Here is a 16116-nt window from a genome sequence, read left to right on the forward strand (position 1 = left end):
AAGACCAACCAACGTAGGGTGTTTGCGTTTCCTTCTGTGAGCATTGAGGAGCCTCTGGAGGGTTCCGAGCAGGGGTGTACCCTGGCCCGACTCACAGTTCAAACCATCGCCCTGACCGCTGTGCAGAGGAACATCCTACTAGAACAAGAGGGAAAAAAAAAAAAAAAGAACAAGAGGGGTAGCAGAGGCTCCTGCAGGAGGCACGCAGGGCCGGGCACTGGTGGCTTGAACCCTGTTGCGGGGGGAGCCTCAGCGATGGAGAGAGGAGGACTAGCCAGAGGCAGGTTCTGGAAGGGGAGCATGGACAGGACGCTACTCCGAGGCCCTCGCCACGCTGGGTCCCCCCGCCACACAGTGAATGCCCAGGGCAGGACTCTCTTGTTCACCTCAGTTGTCCCCAACCCTGCACCTGCCTCAGTAAACACTTGTGGAGTGAAGAAATGTGATTTCTTCCTGATTTCCCTTTCACTATTGAGGACATTGAAGCCCAGAGATGGAGTAAGCCGCTCACATCTGCCCAGGGTCAACTCCCAGCTTGGATGTTACAGCCTGCCCGGGACCCACCTCGTTCTGCCAGCGCAGGGATGGGGGGGGCGCAAAGGTGGAGGGAATGGCTTCCTAATCTCAACATTGGGGCAAATAACAGCTGACCTCACGGGGTTCCTGTGAGGATCGAATGAGCGAATGTACGCAGAACTATGCAGCACCGGGCTGGCCCCTAAAAGTGGCACAGTGTTTCCAAATCCAGGGCTTGGAAGACAATATTGCATTTCGGTGGCTGTTTCGGCACTCAGCCCCCTTCCTTCCTGTTTTTAATAAAACAAGAAAAACGAAACAAAACCACGCAAAGACGTTTGTAAAGCTATTCCTAACAGAGACCCGAGGAACACTTACAGACAGAATAGAGCACGATGACCTCACGTGGACGCGCCCTCCCGATCCCACAGCCACGAGTCTCTTCCCCTCTCATCCATTCTGCAGCAAAGCCCAGACTCCAGGGTCTTTCACCCGTAAAGAGCTCAGAACGTATCTGCAAGAGAGAAAGGCTTTTTTTTTTTAAACCAAACCACAATGCCATTATCCCACCTGAAAAAAAATTTTTTTGACAATAATTCCTCAATACCATCAACTCTCCAGTCGTGTCCACGCTCATAAATGTCCTACCTTTTTGCTTGTTTGTGTGTGTGAATCAGGATCCAATTAAAGGCAGCACATTGTGATTGCAACCCAAGTCTTTAAAGTTTCTGTTCATCTGTAGGTTGTGTCCCCTTTCCTCTCTCACAGGGTATTTATGGAAGGAACTGGGGTGTTTATCCTGTTGCATTCCCCAAGGTCTGGATTTTGCAGGTTGACTTTTCTTTGGTGTCTTTGAACCTGTTCGTCTGTCTCCAGTATTTCCTGAATGGTGGTTAGAGACAGATGCTCGGTCCTGTTTGGGGAGGATTTTTATGTTTTATTACCAACAGCAGTGGGTGTTGCCCAAAGCCATTAATTCATCCGGGGTGTGAAATGTTGATCCATTTACTGCCTCTCCAAGGATTAGCTGGGTCAAACCAGAACTGTTTTAACAGCTATATGACAAGAAAAAAAAAAGTCGGAGGGAGCCATAGATTAGAAGAAACTTGAAAGGCCTATCAACCAATCACATGTTAACCTCATTTGGATCCCGATTTAAACAAATAAATTGTAAAAACAAAAATCGACATGTAGGAGATGGTTAGAGCTTTGAACTGAATATTTAACAATATTAAGGAATTTTTGTTAGTTATGTTTAACATTGTAATAGCAGTATTTTAAAAAGAATTCTTACTGCGCGCCTGGGTGGCTCAGTCATTGGGCGTCTGCCTTCAGCTTGGGTCGTGATCCCAGAGTCCTGGGATCGAGCCCCGTGTCGGGCTCCCTGCTCCGTGGGAAGCCTGCTTCTCCCACTCCCACTCCCCCTGCTTGTGTTCCCTCTCTCGCTGTGTCTCTGTCAGATAAATAAATAAAATCTTAAAAAAAAAAAAAGAATTCTTACTTTTCAAAATACATCTGGAAATGTTTACAGATAAAATCATGACGTCTGAGATTTACTTGAGAATAATATGGAAGGGAGATGGGGCAGGGCAGGTAGAGATGAAGCACATTAGTGGCCCCGCCGTGATGATTCTTGAAGCTGGTGGTGGACTTCACTGTCTTGACTTTTTTTGTGTTTGAAATGTTTCATATCCAAAAAAGTCTTTTTTTAACTGAATTCTGTGAAACTAAAGGATACGATTGCTACTGCTGTGAGCATCTTTATGGAAACGTTTCTTGTGGTAGTTGACTTACTTCCTTAGGAAACATTTCCAGTACGTAAGAGAGAACGCTGTATAGGGTCCCACACGCCTCCTTATAAAGCTGTGTCCTTCCTCGGCCTCTGGGGGGCCCTCTCCTGATTCATGCCCTCTCCAACCCACCATGTCAGCCACTTCCCTCTCTGAGTTCCGGGCTTACCCAGCACACCTGGCTGGGTTCTGCGGCTCCTCTCCGCTATGCGTCCTGGACAGCAGATGGTCAGAGAGGCACCGGCTGGGGTGGGTCCTGCTCTCTGGCTGATAGTGTTTCTTTTAGGAACTTCACATCCATCTTCCACCCGGATTATGGCAACTGCTACATATTCAACTGGGGCATGACAGAGAAGGCGCTCCCTTCTGCCAACCCTGGAGCTGAGTTTGGTAAGTCTTGGTTCATCCTGGGGCTGGAGCCATGGGGCTTGAAATCCCCACCTCGTGGGGCTAGAAGACCCAGTGACCACGAGCTGTCAAGGGGGAGGGCCGGGATTAGATAGGAGGTGGCCCACAGAGGGGCGGCCACAGTTGGGCCTCTTCTGTGTGCGGGGAGCCGTTCCATTGTCCCTGCAAAATGAACAACCCCTTTAAATTTTTAAAAAGAAAGGAAGAGTTTTATTGGAACCCAAGTTAGGAGAGCTGCTGGTGATACACAGTCTTCACGAGGAAGAGAGTGCTTCAGGAAAGAAATGTTTGGAGCAGGATTATATATGGTTTTTACATAAAGGGTTACAAACCATCATGACCAAGGCCGTTCCAGAAAGTGACAGACTTTATCCTATGTTTTTAGTGCGTGCAAGGCTGTATGACTTTGATTTTATGGCAAACAGTGTTTGTTTGTTTGTTTTTCCTTTATGTTTGGAATGCTCCTTTTTGATTATTTAACAAAGGAGATGTACAACGTGTGCCACTCAGGGTGGAAATAGAGCCTCTGAGGTTTTGATGGAGTCATTTTGACCTTGGTAAATGTTAAACTATAGCTTCCCTGAGCAGGACCCACGAATGCTAGAAAATTGCAAATCTCCTTTATGATCCTCCCAGAGCTCCCATCAATGCCTGGGCTAGGGACCAGTGCTCCCATTTTGCTGCTGAGCCCAAGCTCCTGGGCCCCGGGGGAAACCCCAGCTCCACCACTGACCCCCCGGGTGAGCCTGAGCTCAAGACTGACCTTCTGGAAGCCGTGGCTTCCCCGTTCAAAAACAGTATACGATAGCCTAGGAGAGCCTATTGTGTGCGCTGCACGGTATCATTGTGACATGAGGCCGTCACCCGCTTAGCACAGTGGCTAGCATGTCCTACGTGCTCAGTATATGCTGAATATTCTTTGGAGGCTTAAAGAACTTGCCCAAGAGCACCCAGCTGACCTGTAGCAGAGCTCATACTCTTACTGAGCCTCATTGCGATGCGGTTCTTGAATGAGACAGAGAGGGGGTGAAGGAGTAAACAGAGCGAGAAGCGGTCGATGAGAGAGAGAGGCCACTGTGTTGGCCCGTCGCTGGGGAAAGACTCATGGTGGCCTCAGGATGGCTTCGGCGATCCTCCCTCCCCTACCCCACAGCTTCTGGCCTCCCCAGCCTCTGGGAGGCAGGCTGTCATTCTAAGTCTCAGGGCTGTTGGTCAAGAGGGGCCCAGAGGGGATGCTGACCGCCCATCACCCAGCCCCTGAGCCCCTGAGGTCACTGTGTATCACAGAGGCGCCGGTCACCTCACCTTGCTTCACAGGGGCAGATGATTAGGACCAAGGAGCTCAGCTGCCTGTGTTAGAACCCCAACAATGCCCCTTCTTTGCTGGGTGACCCTGGACAAGTCCTTTCCCTTCTCTGTGCCTCAGTTTGCTCACCTGTAAAACGGGGATTATAATAATACCTTTGCTCTTGTGAGCACCAGTGAGATCATGCATAATAAAGCACTTGGCCCAGCACTCAGCACGTAGCAGGTGCTCGATGAATGCTAGCCTGTTGTCCTAGCCACTCAGCATGGCCCTATGGTGGTGCCTAAGATATGGGGTCTAGTCTCTGCCCTCAAGAAGGGAACCATCCGGGGAGGGGGGGATGGAAGACAGACAATAAAAGATTCATATAAGTGAGGTATGTACTTGGGAGGAATATTTCCAGAGCTAGGAGACCTAGTCTTGGTAGTCAGGGAAGGCTTCTGGAGGAAGTGACACTTGGGCTGAGATCCAAAGGAAGAGCAGGAGGTTCTAGGTGAAGGGTAAAGGGGGCGGGGACATGATCCCAAAGAAAGGAAACAGCATTCTTGAGGGAATAACATTTGCGAAGGCCCAGCAGCAGCAAGGAGCACGGAAGCCAACAGGGATTGAATGATGAGAACGAGGACTCCTAAGATTTCAGGTGGAGCAGGGCAGTCCTGCACCCCTGGACCTACCTGCCATGTGGAAAGAGCTTGCAGGGCTTGGGGGGGAGGGAGAGGCAGGGTGGCTTGGGCTAGGAAGGGGGCCTTGGAGAAGGCAAGAAGTCTCAATTTTCTTGAGGGGCAGCCAGCTTCCTGCGTGGGCCCTAGAGGTCTCCTTAGCTGGGTGGGGAGGGGGCCCGGACAGGTGGGTGTGTTGGGGAGCGAACTGAGGCAGCCCTCGGCCCCACCTTCCCACAGGCCTGAAGCTGATCCTGGACATAGGCCAGGAGGACTACGTGCCCTTCCTCACGTCCACGGCCGGTGCCCGCCTGCTGCTTCATGGGCAGAGGTCCTACCCCTTCATCAAAGACGAGGGCATCTACGCCATGTCAGGGACAGAGACATCCATCGGGGTGCTGGTGGTATGGCCACAGCCCGAGGGCAGCCGGAGGGGGGCTGAGGGTGGAAGCTTCCCTCGCGGCCCATTCCCGCCTTGTCTTCGGGCTGGAACCCCGACCAGGGCCAGCATGCTCTGGCGGAAGGTGGGCACGCTCTGGCACCTACTGGGGCCCGTGGCATCCCCACCGACCCCCGTGGTGCTTGCTGGGAGGGAGGCACACACGGAGCAACCTCTCCGCACACAGGACAAGCTGGAGCGCAAGGGGGAGCCCTACAGCCAGTGCACCGTGAACGGCTCCGATGTCCCCGTACGGAACCTCTACAGCGACTACAACACGACCTACTCTATCCAGGTGGGAAGACAGCGCGGGCCCCGGGCTCCGGGGACCCTGGCAGTCTGCATCTACCAGGCCCGAGGCCTCAGGGCTCTGGGGGAGCTGGTCCTGGCAGGACGGGCTGTACCGGATTTTTGTGGGTGACCACAGGGCGGTTTGGTGGGTTTTGTGGCCTTTGGGGCTGGGGAGCCAGTCCCGTCCCTGGGTGCCTACCAGGGCCCGGGGCCGGCCACTGCTCGTCCCCACTCAGCAGTTGTGCCCGTGGGGATGCCCAAAACACACGGATCTCACTCTGGGGTCTCCCAAAAAGAACGCTTATGTGGGAGAGATGCTGTGCTAAGGGCTGGCCCGTGTTACATCATCCTGTGATCCTGTCTACACCCCACAGGGTGGTAGTAGCATTTATTAATATACTAATAATAGCATTTATCATATATATATATGTATATATGATTTACTTGTTATAAGTACTAATATACGGAGAGGAGCAGGCTCATCACGTGCTAGGCAGGCCCTGTTGCAGGTGCTTTACATACAGGGATTCATTTAATCCTCACAGCGATGCTAAGATGTAGGTAATATTACGAGGAAGGAGGAAATCAGGGTGTACAGGCCCCAGTACAAAGGCCTCATTGACTTAGCTGAGAAGTCCCTCTTTGTATCCGGCCTCGATCTCCCTTGCTGCAGCTGGGGCTTCCCTCTCACCGTGACCTCCAAGGGCAGCCCGGGGGGCCTGTCCCGAGACCCAGCCCCAGTGGAGAAAACCGTCTAAAGTCTCCGCACAGGTGACGACCGTGACCCCTGGCTGACACTTCTTCCCCAGCCCGGGCGGCCTTGGCAGATAAGGAAGCTGAGGCATGACGGGGGGCAGTATAGGGCCTGCCTCTGTGCCTGCTAGCCCTGAGCATGGCATGGGCTTCCCTTTTGCCTGGAAACCCCCCCCACACACACCGCCCACCCTGTCCCGCTGACCTGGGCGCCCCACACCCTGACCCAGCTGGTTTGGCTGCCTTCTATCTGGAGGGGCTTCTGCCTGCAGTGGGGGACTTTGGGAAGCTTCCGAGCTAATGAAGGGATAGACAGACAGCCAGGCAGCACAGGGAGGTGGGGAGCATGGAGAGGGAGGCCACAGAGGCATCCATCAGGCTCAGCCTTAGAGACCTCATTCCAGAAAAAGCTCAGTTCTTGCTTCATCCGGTGCAGCCGCCCCTCTGGCCAGAGACCTTGGCAAAGACCCAGGCCCTGGTTGGGTGCTCTGCTTGCATCCCCCAACCCCCCGGCCTCTGTCGTGGGGCCTAGAGAGGACTCCTCCTTTCCGGGTGAGACGGTGAGGCCTGGAAGAATGCGAGACCCCGGCCCAAAGTCAGAGCTCCTTGTTGGACCCCGCTGGCCCCCTCGCCCCCGCTCTGCTCCTCCCGGCTGGGCCCGCAGGGAGACCACAGCCCTATCAGGGAGAACAGGACAGGGCCTGCTAGGCTGCGAAGAAGCAGCGCCGGGAGTGGGAGTAGCTGGGACGGAGCAGGCTGGCTTGGTGGCCGGTGGGGCAGAGCCCAGAGCAGGGGATAGCAAGGGTTGGAGCGAGGGCTCCTCCACACGCAGGACTCGGGAAGCTGGGACAAGCGGAGACACAGGAGTACCAGCCACTTCCATTCCCCATGCGGTGCCAGGCTCTCCTGACCTTAGCCCACAGGGGCGACTGTCACCCTGCTCCACCCGTGAGTGACCGCAATTGGCCTCCGAGTGCACTGGAACCAGGCTGGGGTTACCTGAAACCCCAGCACGAGTAGAGAGTCATCCTCCGCAGTCCCCAAGGCGCCAAACCCACTCTTCCTCCCCCTGCCCCCACGAGGGGACACTCTGCTCCATCAAGGCTGGCAGCCCTGTTAATGAGACCTATCGAAGGTTGGCTACAGTATTGGGACCAAGCCACCCCTCCCCATGTCCTGTTTGGGGCCCCGGCTCTGCAAGGTGGGGTCCTCAGAGAGCTGGGTCTGGTCTGAGTCCCTCTGTGGGGACCAGGCACTGAGCAGGACAGCCACGCCCTGGCTGCAGGGGCCACGAGGCGCAGCTCCTCAGCCGGGGAGACTCCTCCCCTGGCTCCCTGGCTCCCCGGCTCCCCGGGCCTTGGCATTATCTCCCCCGGGGCCCCTACCCCGGGGAGGGACGGGGCACCGCAGTCACGGCTGTGTTCTCCCACCCTCCCACCGCAGGCCTGTATTCGCTCCTGCTTCCAAGAGCACATGATCCAGAACTGCAGCTGTGCCCACTTCCTGTACCCACTGCCCCATGGGGAGAGATACTGCAACAACCGCGAGTTCCCAGACTGGGGTGAGTGCAGAGTCCCGGGCACTGGCGCCCAGGGCCGGCTGGGGCTCTGACCGCAAAGCCAGGGGCAGAGCTCCACGTCCTCAGCAGGGCTGGGGGTGGGGCCAGGCCTGCGCCTCCATGGCCTGCAGCCCGCTCCGCCCTAGGCCCCCTCCCTCCTGTGTATGTGTGCCCCGTAAATGCCTGCACACGCATGAGCTTGGCGTGCAGCGGCTGGCGAGGGCACATGTGTGTGCGCACATGGGAGAGGGCATTTGTATGCTCGTGTCTTAATGCACAAAACTCGGGACCAGGTCTGCACGTGTGTTCACACATGGGCGTGGATGGCTTCCAGCGTTTTCATCTGTGCACGCTGGTTCGTGTGCCCACATGGTGTATGCGCACATGCACCCACAGTGCCACACGTATGAGCCTCAGCATGCGTGTCCGTGTGTGTGAGCTCACTGGGTCTCTCCGTGGGGTGCTGGGTGGGAAGGGAGACTGAGGAGGCCTCCAAGAGTCTGAGGCCCGACGCCACAGAAGGAGGAACCCTGGCGTCCAAACATGACGGATGTTGTCGGAGGCAGGGGGAGTCCCACCACCTCATAAAACCAACGAAATATGTAGCCAAGAGGGGGGAACCATCCCTTTGGACCACCCATCCCTTCATGCATGACTCCATCTCCCTGACCCCCAGCCCTGAGTGGGGATGACAGAGGGAAAGCTGCTCTCGTCCTGCTGAGCTGAGTCTGGGCTGTCTGGGGAGAGACTCCCCCAGGCCAGGCTGGGGCGAAATGGCTGGACATCGGGGGTGCAGGGGCAGGGGAAGGGATGACCCTCCATGGCAGGAGAGCTTGGGCAGAAACAGTGCCCCCTCCCACCGAACCATCGGCCTTGGGTGGCCATGGCCAGGAGGGCAGGGGGCAGCCGGAGGCTCAAAGGGGGAGAGGAAAACATCTAGAAATCCCCTCCCTTAAGTCTCACCCCTCCCCCCACCCATCTTGCTCAGCCTATTGTTACTCGCACCTGTGCATGAGCGTGGCCCAGAGGGAAACCTGCATCAACATGTGCAAGGAGTCCTGCAAGTGAGTGGGGGGCATCAAGACTGGGGGACGGGGGTGGGGGGTGCGGAGACTCGGGGGACAGGGGTGGGGAGCAGTGCTAGCAAGGACAGCGACAGCCACAGAGCTGCCTTCTCTCTTCCAGTGACACCCAGTACAAGATGACCATTTCCATGGCCGACTGGCCTTCTGAGGCGTCTGAGGTGAGGTGGTGGAGTGGCCAAGCTCCTGGCCGCCCACCTTTGGGCTGGGGGACAGGTCTGGGCACAGGTCTGCACGCTGTCTGTCCCTCCAGCCATGTCTCCCAAGGCGCTGTGCTGGGGACACAGCAGTGAAGGAGAGAAGCACAGCCCTTTGCTCTCAGGGAGCTTACATTCTAGTGGGGGAGACAGACAACATGCGGAAATTAGATCATTTCAAAGTGTGATAATGGCACGAAGTAGACAGGATGAGCGCAGAGTAACCAGGGGAAACCCCTTTAGACAGAGTGGTCAGGGAAGACCTCCCTGCAAAGATGACGTTTGAGTGAAAGTGGCAGGAGGAGCTGAGCTGGCCTGGGCAGGGCTGGGGAGGAGGATCCAGGCAGAGGGACAGCACCTGCAAGGGCCAGAGGTGGGAAAGAGGCGGCGCAAGATGGCTGGGCATCTGGGGGACGTGTCTGGAGCCCAGAAGGCCTTCTCCCAACAGCAGCAGCCAGGGGGCACCATTACCTTCCTCCTCTCTGTGCCAACACACCATCCCTGGGCCTTCGGGAAGCTTTGGGGCTGTGTCCCCGACCCGTAGCAGGGCCCATGATTGGGAGGGGGTGCTGGAGGTGCCATTTTTTTTCAGCTGACTTCTTGGATTCCAGGATTGGATTTTCCACGTCCTGTCTCAGGAGCGGGACCAAAGCACCAATATCACCTTGAACAGGTGAGCCTAGAGTCTGGATGGGCCTGGGGAATGCAGAAAATGGGAGGAACCAGAGCCCCAAGGGAGGGGTTTGGATATAGGGCAGCTCCTCAGACACCTTCTCACGCTGGTCAGATCCAGGAGGAGGCCTGAAGGATGAGGCACTGGGAATGAGAGAGAAGCCAGCTAATGGAATTCAGGGTCTACCACTTCCCAAGGACAGCCTATTCTTCCATGTCACCTGTTCACCCACCCACCCATCCATCCATCCACCCACCCATCCACCCATTTGTTCCTCCATTATTCATCCATCCTTCCACCCATCCATCTATCCATTTGCTTGTCTATCCATCCATCCATCCATCCATCCATCCATCCATCCATCCATCCATCCATCCATCCATCATCCCTCTAATTTTCCTCCCATCCATCTATATCCATTCACCCATCCAGCCATTCATCCCCGCATCATCCACTCATCCATCCTTCCACTCATCCATCCATCCACTTATCCTCCACCCATTTCTCCATCTTTCCACCCATCAAACACAAACATGAATTGAGCACAGAAAAGACACAGGTCCATATTCTTGGGAAGCTCCAGTCTAGAGAACAGAAATATGCCAACAGGGCTTATGGTGGTGAGAGTCTGTGTAAGACCCTTCCTTTGGGAGCACAGCAGGGAAGAAGCTATCTGCCTGAGAGATAAGGGAGGTCTGTAGAAGGAGTGACACTTGAGCTAACTCTCCAAGGAGGAGCAGGAACTGTTCAAATAAGAAGAGGCAAAGATGCTCAGCCAGAAGACTGGAGGTGTGAGAGAGCATAACTTTTCTGAGGACTATTGGGTGCAAAGGGCAAGCCCACTTGGCCAACTCTCTGTGCCCCAGGTCCCCTGATAAAGAAGCAAGGCTTAGGACTCTATCCAGAGCCTACTGTGTATGGGCTGGGCCCCCCGGGGGGTGGGAGAGGGGAGCTCAGAGGCAGTCCTCGGGGCCCCCAGGAAGGATGCTGGGCAGAGATGCTCTTCGTGGCCCCAAGGCCCAGAGGGGACAGGAAGGGCTGCACTTTGGGCTCTTGCTTGGACCTCACCCCTCCTGGGAGTGGACATGTGAGAAGCTCAAGGCAGAGGACTGCCCCTTGGCTATCTCTCGTGTGTGTGTGTGTGTGTGTGTGTGTGTGCATACACGTGCACGCACAAGCATGTCCCGGGGAGGGGGCACCAGTCCTTCTTGCTGCTTCTACAGGAAGGGAGTCGTCAAGCTCAACATCTACTTCCAAGAATTCAACTATCGCACCATTGAGGAGTCAGCAGCCAATAACGTGAGTCTGGGGGCTCCCGACTCTCAGCCCTCCCTGCTGCCCCTCCACCCTGCACCCTGAGGGTGGGTCGAGTCCCGAGCCCAACGGAAATTAGAATGGTTTCCCTGGGTTGAGATGGTCACCCTGTCCCCCTTCCTGGCCAACAGCCCCTCTCCGGGGAAGCCGTGAGGCAGGGCTCAAGGCAGGAATCTGTGGCCCGACCCCCACCAGGCCATGCACCCTCTGCTCCCCACAGATTGTTTGGCTGCTTTCAAACCTGGGCGGCCAGTTTGGCTTCTGGATGGGGGGCTCGGTGCTGTGCCTCATCGAATTCGGAGAGATCCTCATCGACTTTGTGTGGATCACCATCATCAAGCTGGTGGCCTTCGCCAAGAGCCTGCGGCAGAGGCGGGCCCAGGCTTGCTATGCTGGCCCGCCGCCCACCGTGGCTGAGCTGGTGGAGGCTCACACCAACTTTGGCTTCCAGCCTGATGTGGCCAGGCCTGGCCCCGACCCTGGGACCTACCCTGATGAGCAGACCCTGCCCATCCCGGGCACCCCACCTCCCAACTATGACTCCCTCCGTCTGCAGCCGCTGGACGTCATCGAGTCTGACAGTGAGGGCGATGCCATCTAGACCCAAGAAGCCGACATCATGGCCCCAGGCTTCACTCTGGGGTGCTCTCTCCAAAGGGCCAGGATGATGGGAATCTGAGGCCACAGTCTATGTGTGTCCCTCAACAGAGAGACCAGCAGCTCCTGGCCAGTCCCAGGCCAAGGGCTCTGTAGGGTCACGGTGTGGGTACAGATGTGGGTAATGTGTACTCATTTGGTTCCTGCCCACATCCCCAACCTGACCTGATCCTTGGCTGGGACGTCCCCAGCTTGGCTCCAGAGACCCTGGAACACTGTCCTATGCAAACAGGCTAGTTTTTTCCCAGTGCCACTCACCGTCTGCTCCTGAGACAAACAGCTGGTCATGCTGTGCTGTCTGTCCTCAGAATGTTTTCTGTCCTGGCCTTGGCTGACCTCTGCCAATGGGTTTAGTGAAGGCAGCAACTGTGGAGAGCAGGAAGAGCATCAGGCCCAGGGGCGGGGTGGGGGGGCCTGCTGCCAGGTGGCCTGAGTTTTGTTCTAGAAAATAAAAGTAGAACACATAGAGCTGAGCTTTGTTCTTTGTCGGATGGGGCAGTTGGAGTGCGCTGGTGCACAAGTGGGCTTGTGACTTACTCAGTGCCATCCACCGTACTACTTTGGGTTGCAAGGACAGAGACAAATAGTAAGACTCAAGCTGGCTTAAGTGAAAGAATCTCAAGCAGCTCAAAGAGTGTCTCTCGGGCTCTGCTTTCCTCGGGCTCTCCTCACACTGAAAGCCTGCCTGTGAGTCCGAACTCACCGTGTCTCCAGCTCAGCAAACATCTAGGAGAAGTACCTCTTCCCCAGTTGTCTCTGCAAGTTCCCAGGCTGACTCTCACTGGTCACTGATTGGGTCACATGCATATCTCTGAACCAATCAGCATGATAGGCTGCTTGGATTGGTCAGACCCTGCCCATACCTGAGGCCAGGTGACCCCCAGCAGAATCACATGGCCCCCGGGGGGTGGGGACATGGCTCCAAGCATTGCCAGATAAAATACAGGCCCTCAAGGTAAATACGAATTTCAGATAAACAACGAATTGATTTTTTAGTATCAGTACATCTGCGTAATATTTGGGACGGGTGTCTGGGTGGCTCAGTAGGTTGAGCGACCAACTCTTGCTTTCGGCTCAGGTCATGGTCTGAGAGTCATGAGACTGAGCCCTGTATGGGGCTCCTCTCTCAGTGTGGAGTCTGCTTCAGATTCTCTCTCCTTCTCCCTCTGTCCCTCCGCCACCCATGCATGCATGTGCGCTTGCTCTCTGAACAAAAATGTTTTTAAAATTAAGAGGTATCCGGGACACATTACGTTAATAAAATCATTTGTTGTTTTTCTGAAATTCAAATTTAACGGAGTGTCCTGTAGTTTTAGTTGCTAAGTATGGGAACCCTGATGGCTCTCCAAAGAGAGGCCAGGCAGCTGTTTCCAAAGAAGAATGGGGCCTGCCAGGTGCAGGGAGCTGACCACCTGCCTGCCCCAGTCGCGAAGCAGCTCTGACTGTAGAGCCTGGACGTCCGAGGGCCCAGCCCTGCTGGCAGAGAACGCCTGGGTCCTCGGCTGGAAAGGCAAACAAGCAGGCCTCCCATTAAGTGCCCACAGTGGCACCTGTGGGGGAAGGCGGTGCCACAGACTTGGTGCCACTCCAGCCAAAGGCAGCATTGGGAGGGATTGTGTGGGGAGGGCCTGGGCGAAGATGGTTTCCCAGCTCAGGGTCAGGCGGGTCTGCAGGCTGGAGTCCAGTTCTTGGTGGTTACAATAACTCCCATGACTACTACTTTTATTATTAGTGATAGTTGTCATCACACTATTATTAGTTGTTGTTATCATCAAACAATGGCTACATTGTATCAAACACTTAACACACACTTATCAGGCCAAGTGCTTTGCAAGTCTTTTTCCAATTAATTCTCAGAATGACTGAGAAGTATTACCATCCCATCTTAAGGGTAAGTAAGTTGAGACTCAGAGAGGTGAAGTCATATGCTCCAGGTCACTCTTCCAGTAAGTGATGAAGGTAAAACTCCAGCCTCATCCCCTGGCTGCCGGTGGTCACAAGAATACCAGTCCCAGAGAGGGGCGCCTGGGTGGCTCAGTCGTTAAGCGTCTGCCTTCGGTTCAGGTCATGATCCCAGGGACCTGGGATCGAGCCCCGCGTCGGGCTCCCTGCTCAGCAGGAAGCCTGCTTCTCCCTCTCCCACTCCCCCTGCTTGTGTTCCCTCTCTGGCTGTCTCTATCAAATAAATAAAATCTTTAAAAAAAAAAAAAAAAAAGAATACCAGTCCCTTATAGGAGCCCAGAGCTTTCACATTTATGGTCTCATCTGAAGCTGTGGGGCAGGCAGAGCAAAGGTTATTAGCAAGCTCCCTTTGCCAGCTCCTTGGTCACACTAATTCGAGCTGACTTAAGCTAAAAAAGGGAATCCATTGGTTCTTGTAATAAAAGTCCAGGGATTTCAGGTATGGCTGTATCCAGGGGTTCATAGATCTGGTGATTTCCCCAGCTCTGAGCTTTCTTTTCTTCCATATTGATGTCCCTCTCAAATAGGTTCCCTTCATGTACTGCTCTTCACCCCACAGCTCCAAGCTCCATTCCCTCAGCCCAGCAACTATAGAGTGGGAAGAAAGCTCCTCCCTCACAGTGTCCCAGCAAAAGCCCCGAGAATGAGGGTCACTGAATCAGCCCAGGCCACATATTCATCCTGAACTGGGAGAGGCATTTGAAGCAGGAGTGGGAAGGGGGCACTTGTGACCCCCGCTGTACCTCACTGGCTCTTCAAATAACCCTGATTAGGTTCCACTGTGGCTTCTGTTTTTCACAAGAGGAAATGAGGCTAAGAGAGGTGAAGCGACTTCCCCAAGGTCACACGGTCGGGAGGTGGCGAAGCCAGGAATCAAACAGCTCTCCTGGACACCGGCACAAAGGTCACCCCAAAGAGGTTTCCACTTTCCACAGCACATTCCGCCTTCCAGGTTTCCGGCTCTCACTTCTTCAAGGCAGGAGCCAGGCTCGATCCCTGCCAGGGACAGCTCGTGATCCACCGCATGAGAAACCAAAATATTTTTCTTGGTGCGGGTTCTTTCGGGCCAGCAAAACTGGTTCCAAGGATGTGGAGACAGAACGTGTGGGAACCCCTGGATGACAAGGCCAGCACGACACCGGCCCCAGCAGCCTGCAGGGGCTGGTTCCCGAGAGGCCGTGGGCATGGCAGTGCCACTCTGGAGGGCCAGCACGAGCCGGCTCTCCGGGGCAGGATTAGGTGTCGTGCGCTCACCTCACGCCCCGTGGTCAGGAGCGCGGGAGCCATGGGCACCAGTGACTCCGGGCAAGCCCCTAAACCTCCCACACCTCAGGTCCCTTTGTGTGTAAGATGGGGGTAATCCCTGAGGCCGTTGAAAGGCATCAGAGAGAGAAGTAAGGCTTACGCAGCAGCAGGAACACACAGACACATCAATTCCAATAAAGGACCCTTCAGACACGGTGGCGCCCCCCTTCTCCCTTGCTAACAGAAACCCAGCCTGTTCACGGCACCAGTGCGCCGGGCCCAGGCAATAAATCCTGCCTGGTCTACACCAGGGTTTCCGTGCTGGAGGGGAGTCTGGCCCCCGGGCAAGGTCTGGAGACCTTTCTGGCTGTCCCAGCTGGGGAGTGCCACCGGCATCCAGTGGACAGAGGTCAGGGATACCACTGAATGCCCATCGACCAGCCTGCTGAAGACGACAGGAGTGCGAAGGCTGAGAACTCCAAATGGAGGCAGTGCTGTTCCCCACGCTCCCAGCCTCGCTTGCAGCTGGGAGGATGCCGGTGACCAAGAACTGGCCAGGGAGACCGAGGAGAAAGCCACAGGGGCCCCTGGGGAGCCCTTTGCCTGCAGGGTGGAAAGGACAGCGCCCCCTCTTCCTTCGTCCCCGCGAATGCCGTGTGATGGCTGCAGCTGCAAGAGTCGCCCCACCGGGAGGAAGCAGCCAGCACACGCAGAAAAGGTCAAGATCACAGGGAGGCTGGTCCTGGTCCTGACTCCTCCAGCCACTGAGTCAGTGCCCACAGCCGGGACCGTGGGACTTCTCGATCTTGAGAAAGCTCAACTCCTATTTGCTTGAGTCACTCAAATTACATTAGTCTGTTCATCTTAACAGATAAGAGAAGCTACTGGCAAAAAACCTGATAGAGTCCACATCATCCCGTGAGCTGTCAAATAAGAGAAAGTAAAAGCCTGAGTCCTCATCACGGCCGATGGGCTGGTCAGTGATCTGGCCCCCAGCTCCCCTCTGACCTGATTTCCTACTTCCATGCTGCTGACCTTGGACGTGCCCCAGGGCCTGGTCCGCGCTGGTCCCTCACTGCCATGCACGGCTCTGATCTGTGGGTCCGGGGGCTGCCCTCCACCCTGATGCCACCATCCGACATCATCTTCTTTGTTGGTTTCTCTGGTGATTCTCCCCCTCCTTCCCGGCCCGTGTCCCAGTGCGTGGAGCATGGCTCATGGGAGGCACCCAAATATTCACTGAGCAAAGGAAAGAAAACAGCCTTC

At 55.5% G+C, this 16116-nt stretch overlaps 1 protein-coding gene across 1 annotated transcript in view; it reads left to right on the forward strand.

The window, feature by feature from the left end:
* Window positions 1-12108, forward strand: part of SCNN1B (sodium channel epithelial 1 subunit beta) — a 56943-nt gene extending 44835 nt beyond the window's left edge. The window contains exons 5-13 of the mRNA XM_045871834.2: window positions 2593-2696; window positions 4920-5083; window positions 5306-5413; window positions 7606-7723; window positions 8709-8784; window positions 8906-8963; window positions 9611-9672; window positions 10896-10971; window positions 11207-12108. Of these exons, the coding sequence (XP_045727790.1) occupies window positions 2593-2696; window positions 4920-5083; window positions 5306-5413; window positions 7606-7723; window positions 8709-8784; window positions 8906-8963; window positions 9611-9672; window positions 10896-10971; window positions 11207-11587 (1147 nt within the window). The 3' untranslated portion in view covers window positions 11588-12108. The remainder of the gene's footprint in view (window positions 1-2592; window positions 2697-4919; window positions 5084-5305; window positions 5414-7605; window positions 7724-8708; window positions 8785-8905; window positions 8964-9610; window positions 9673-10895; window positions 10972-11206) is intronic.
* The last annotated feature ends 4008 nt before the right edge of the window (window positions 12109-16116 follow it).

The sequence above is a fragment of the Mirounga angustirostris genome, unplaced genomic scaffold, assembly GCF_029215605.1.
Source record: "Mirounga angustirostris isolate CCGP_5_RB_7025 unplaced genomic scaffold, mMirAng1.0.hap1 SCAF_5, whole genome shotgun sequence".
In the NCBI taxonomy this organism is placed as follows: Eukaryota; Metazoa; Chordata; class Mammalia; order Carnivora; family Phocidae; genus Mirounga; species Mirounga angustirostris.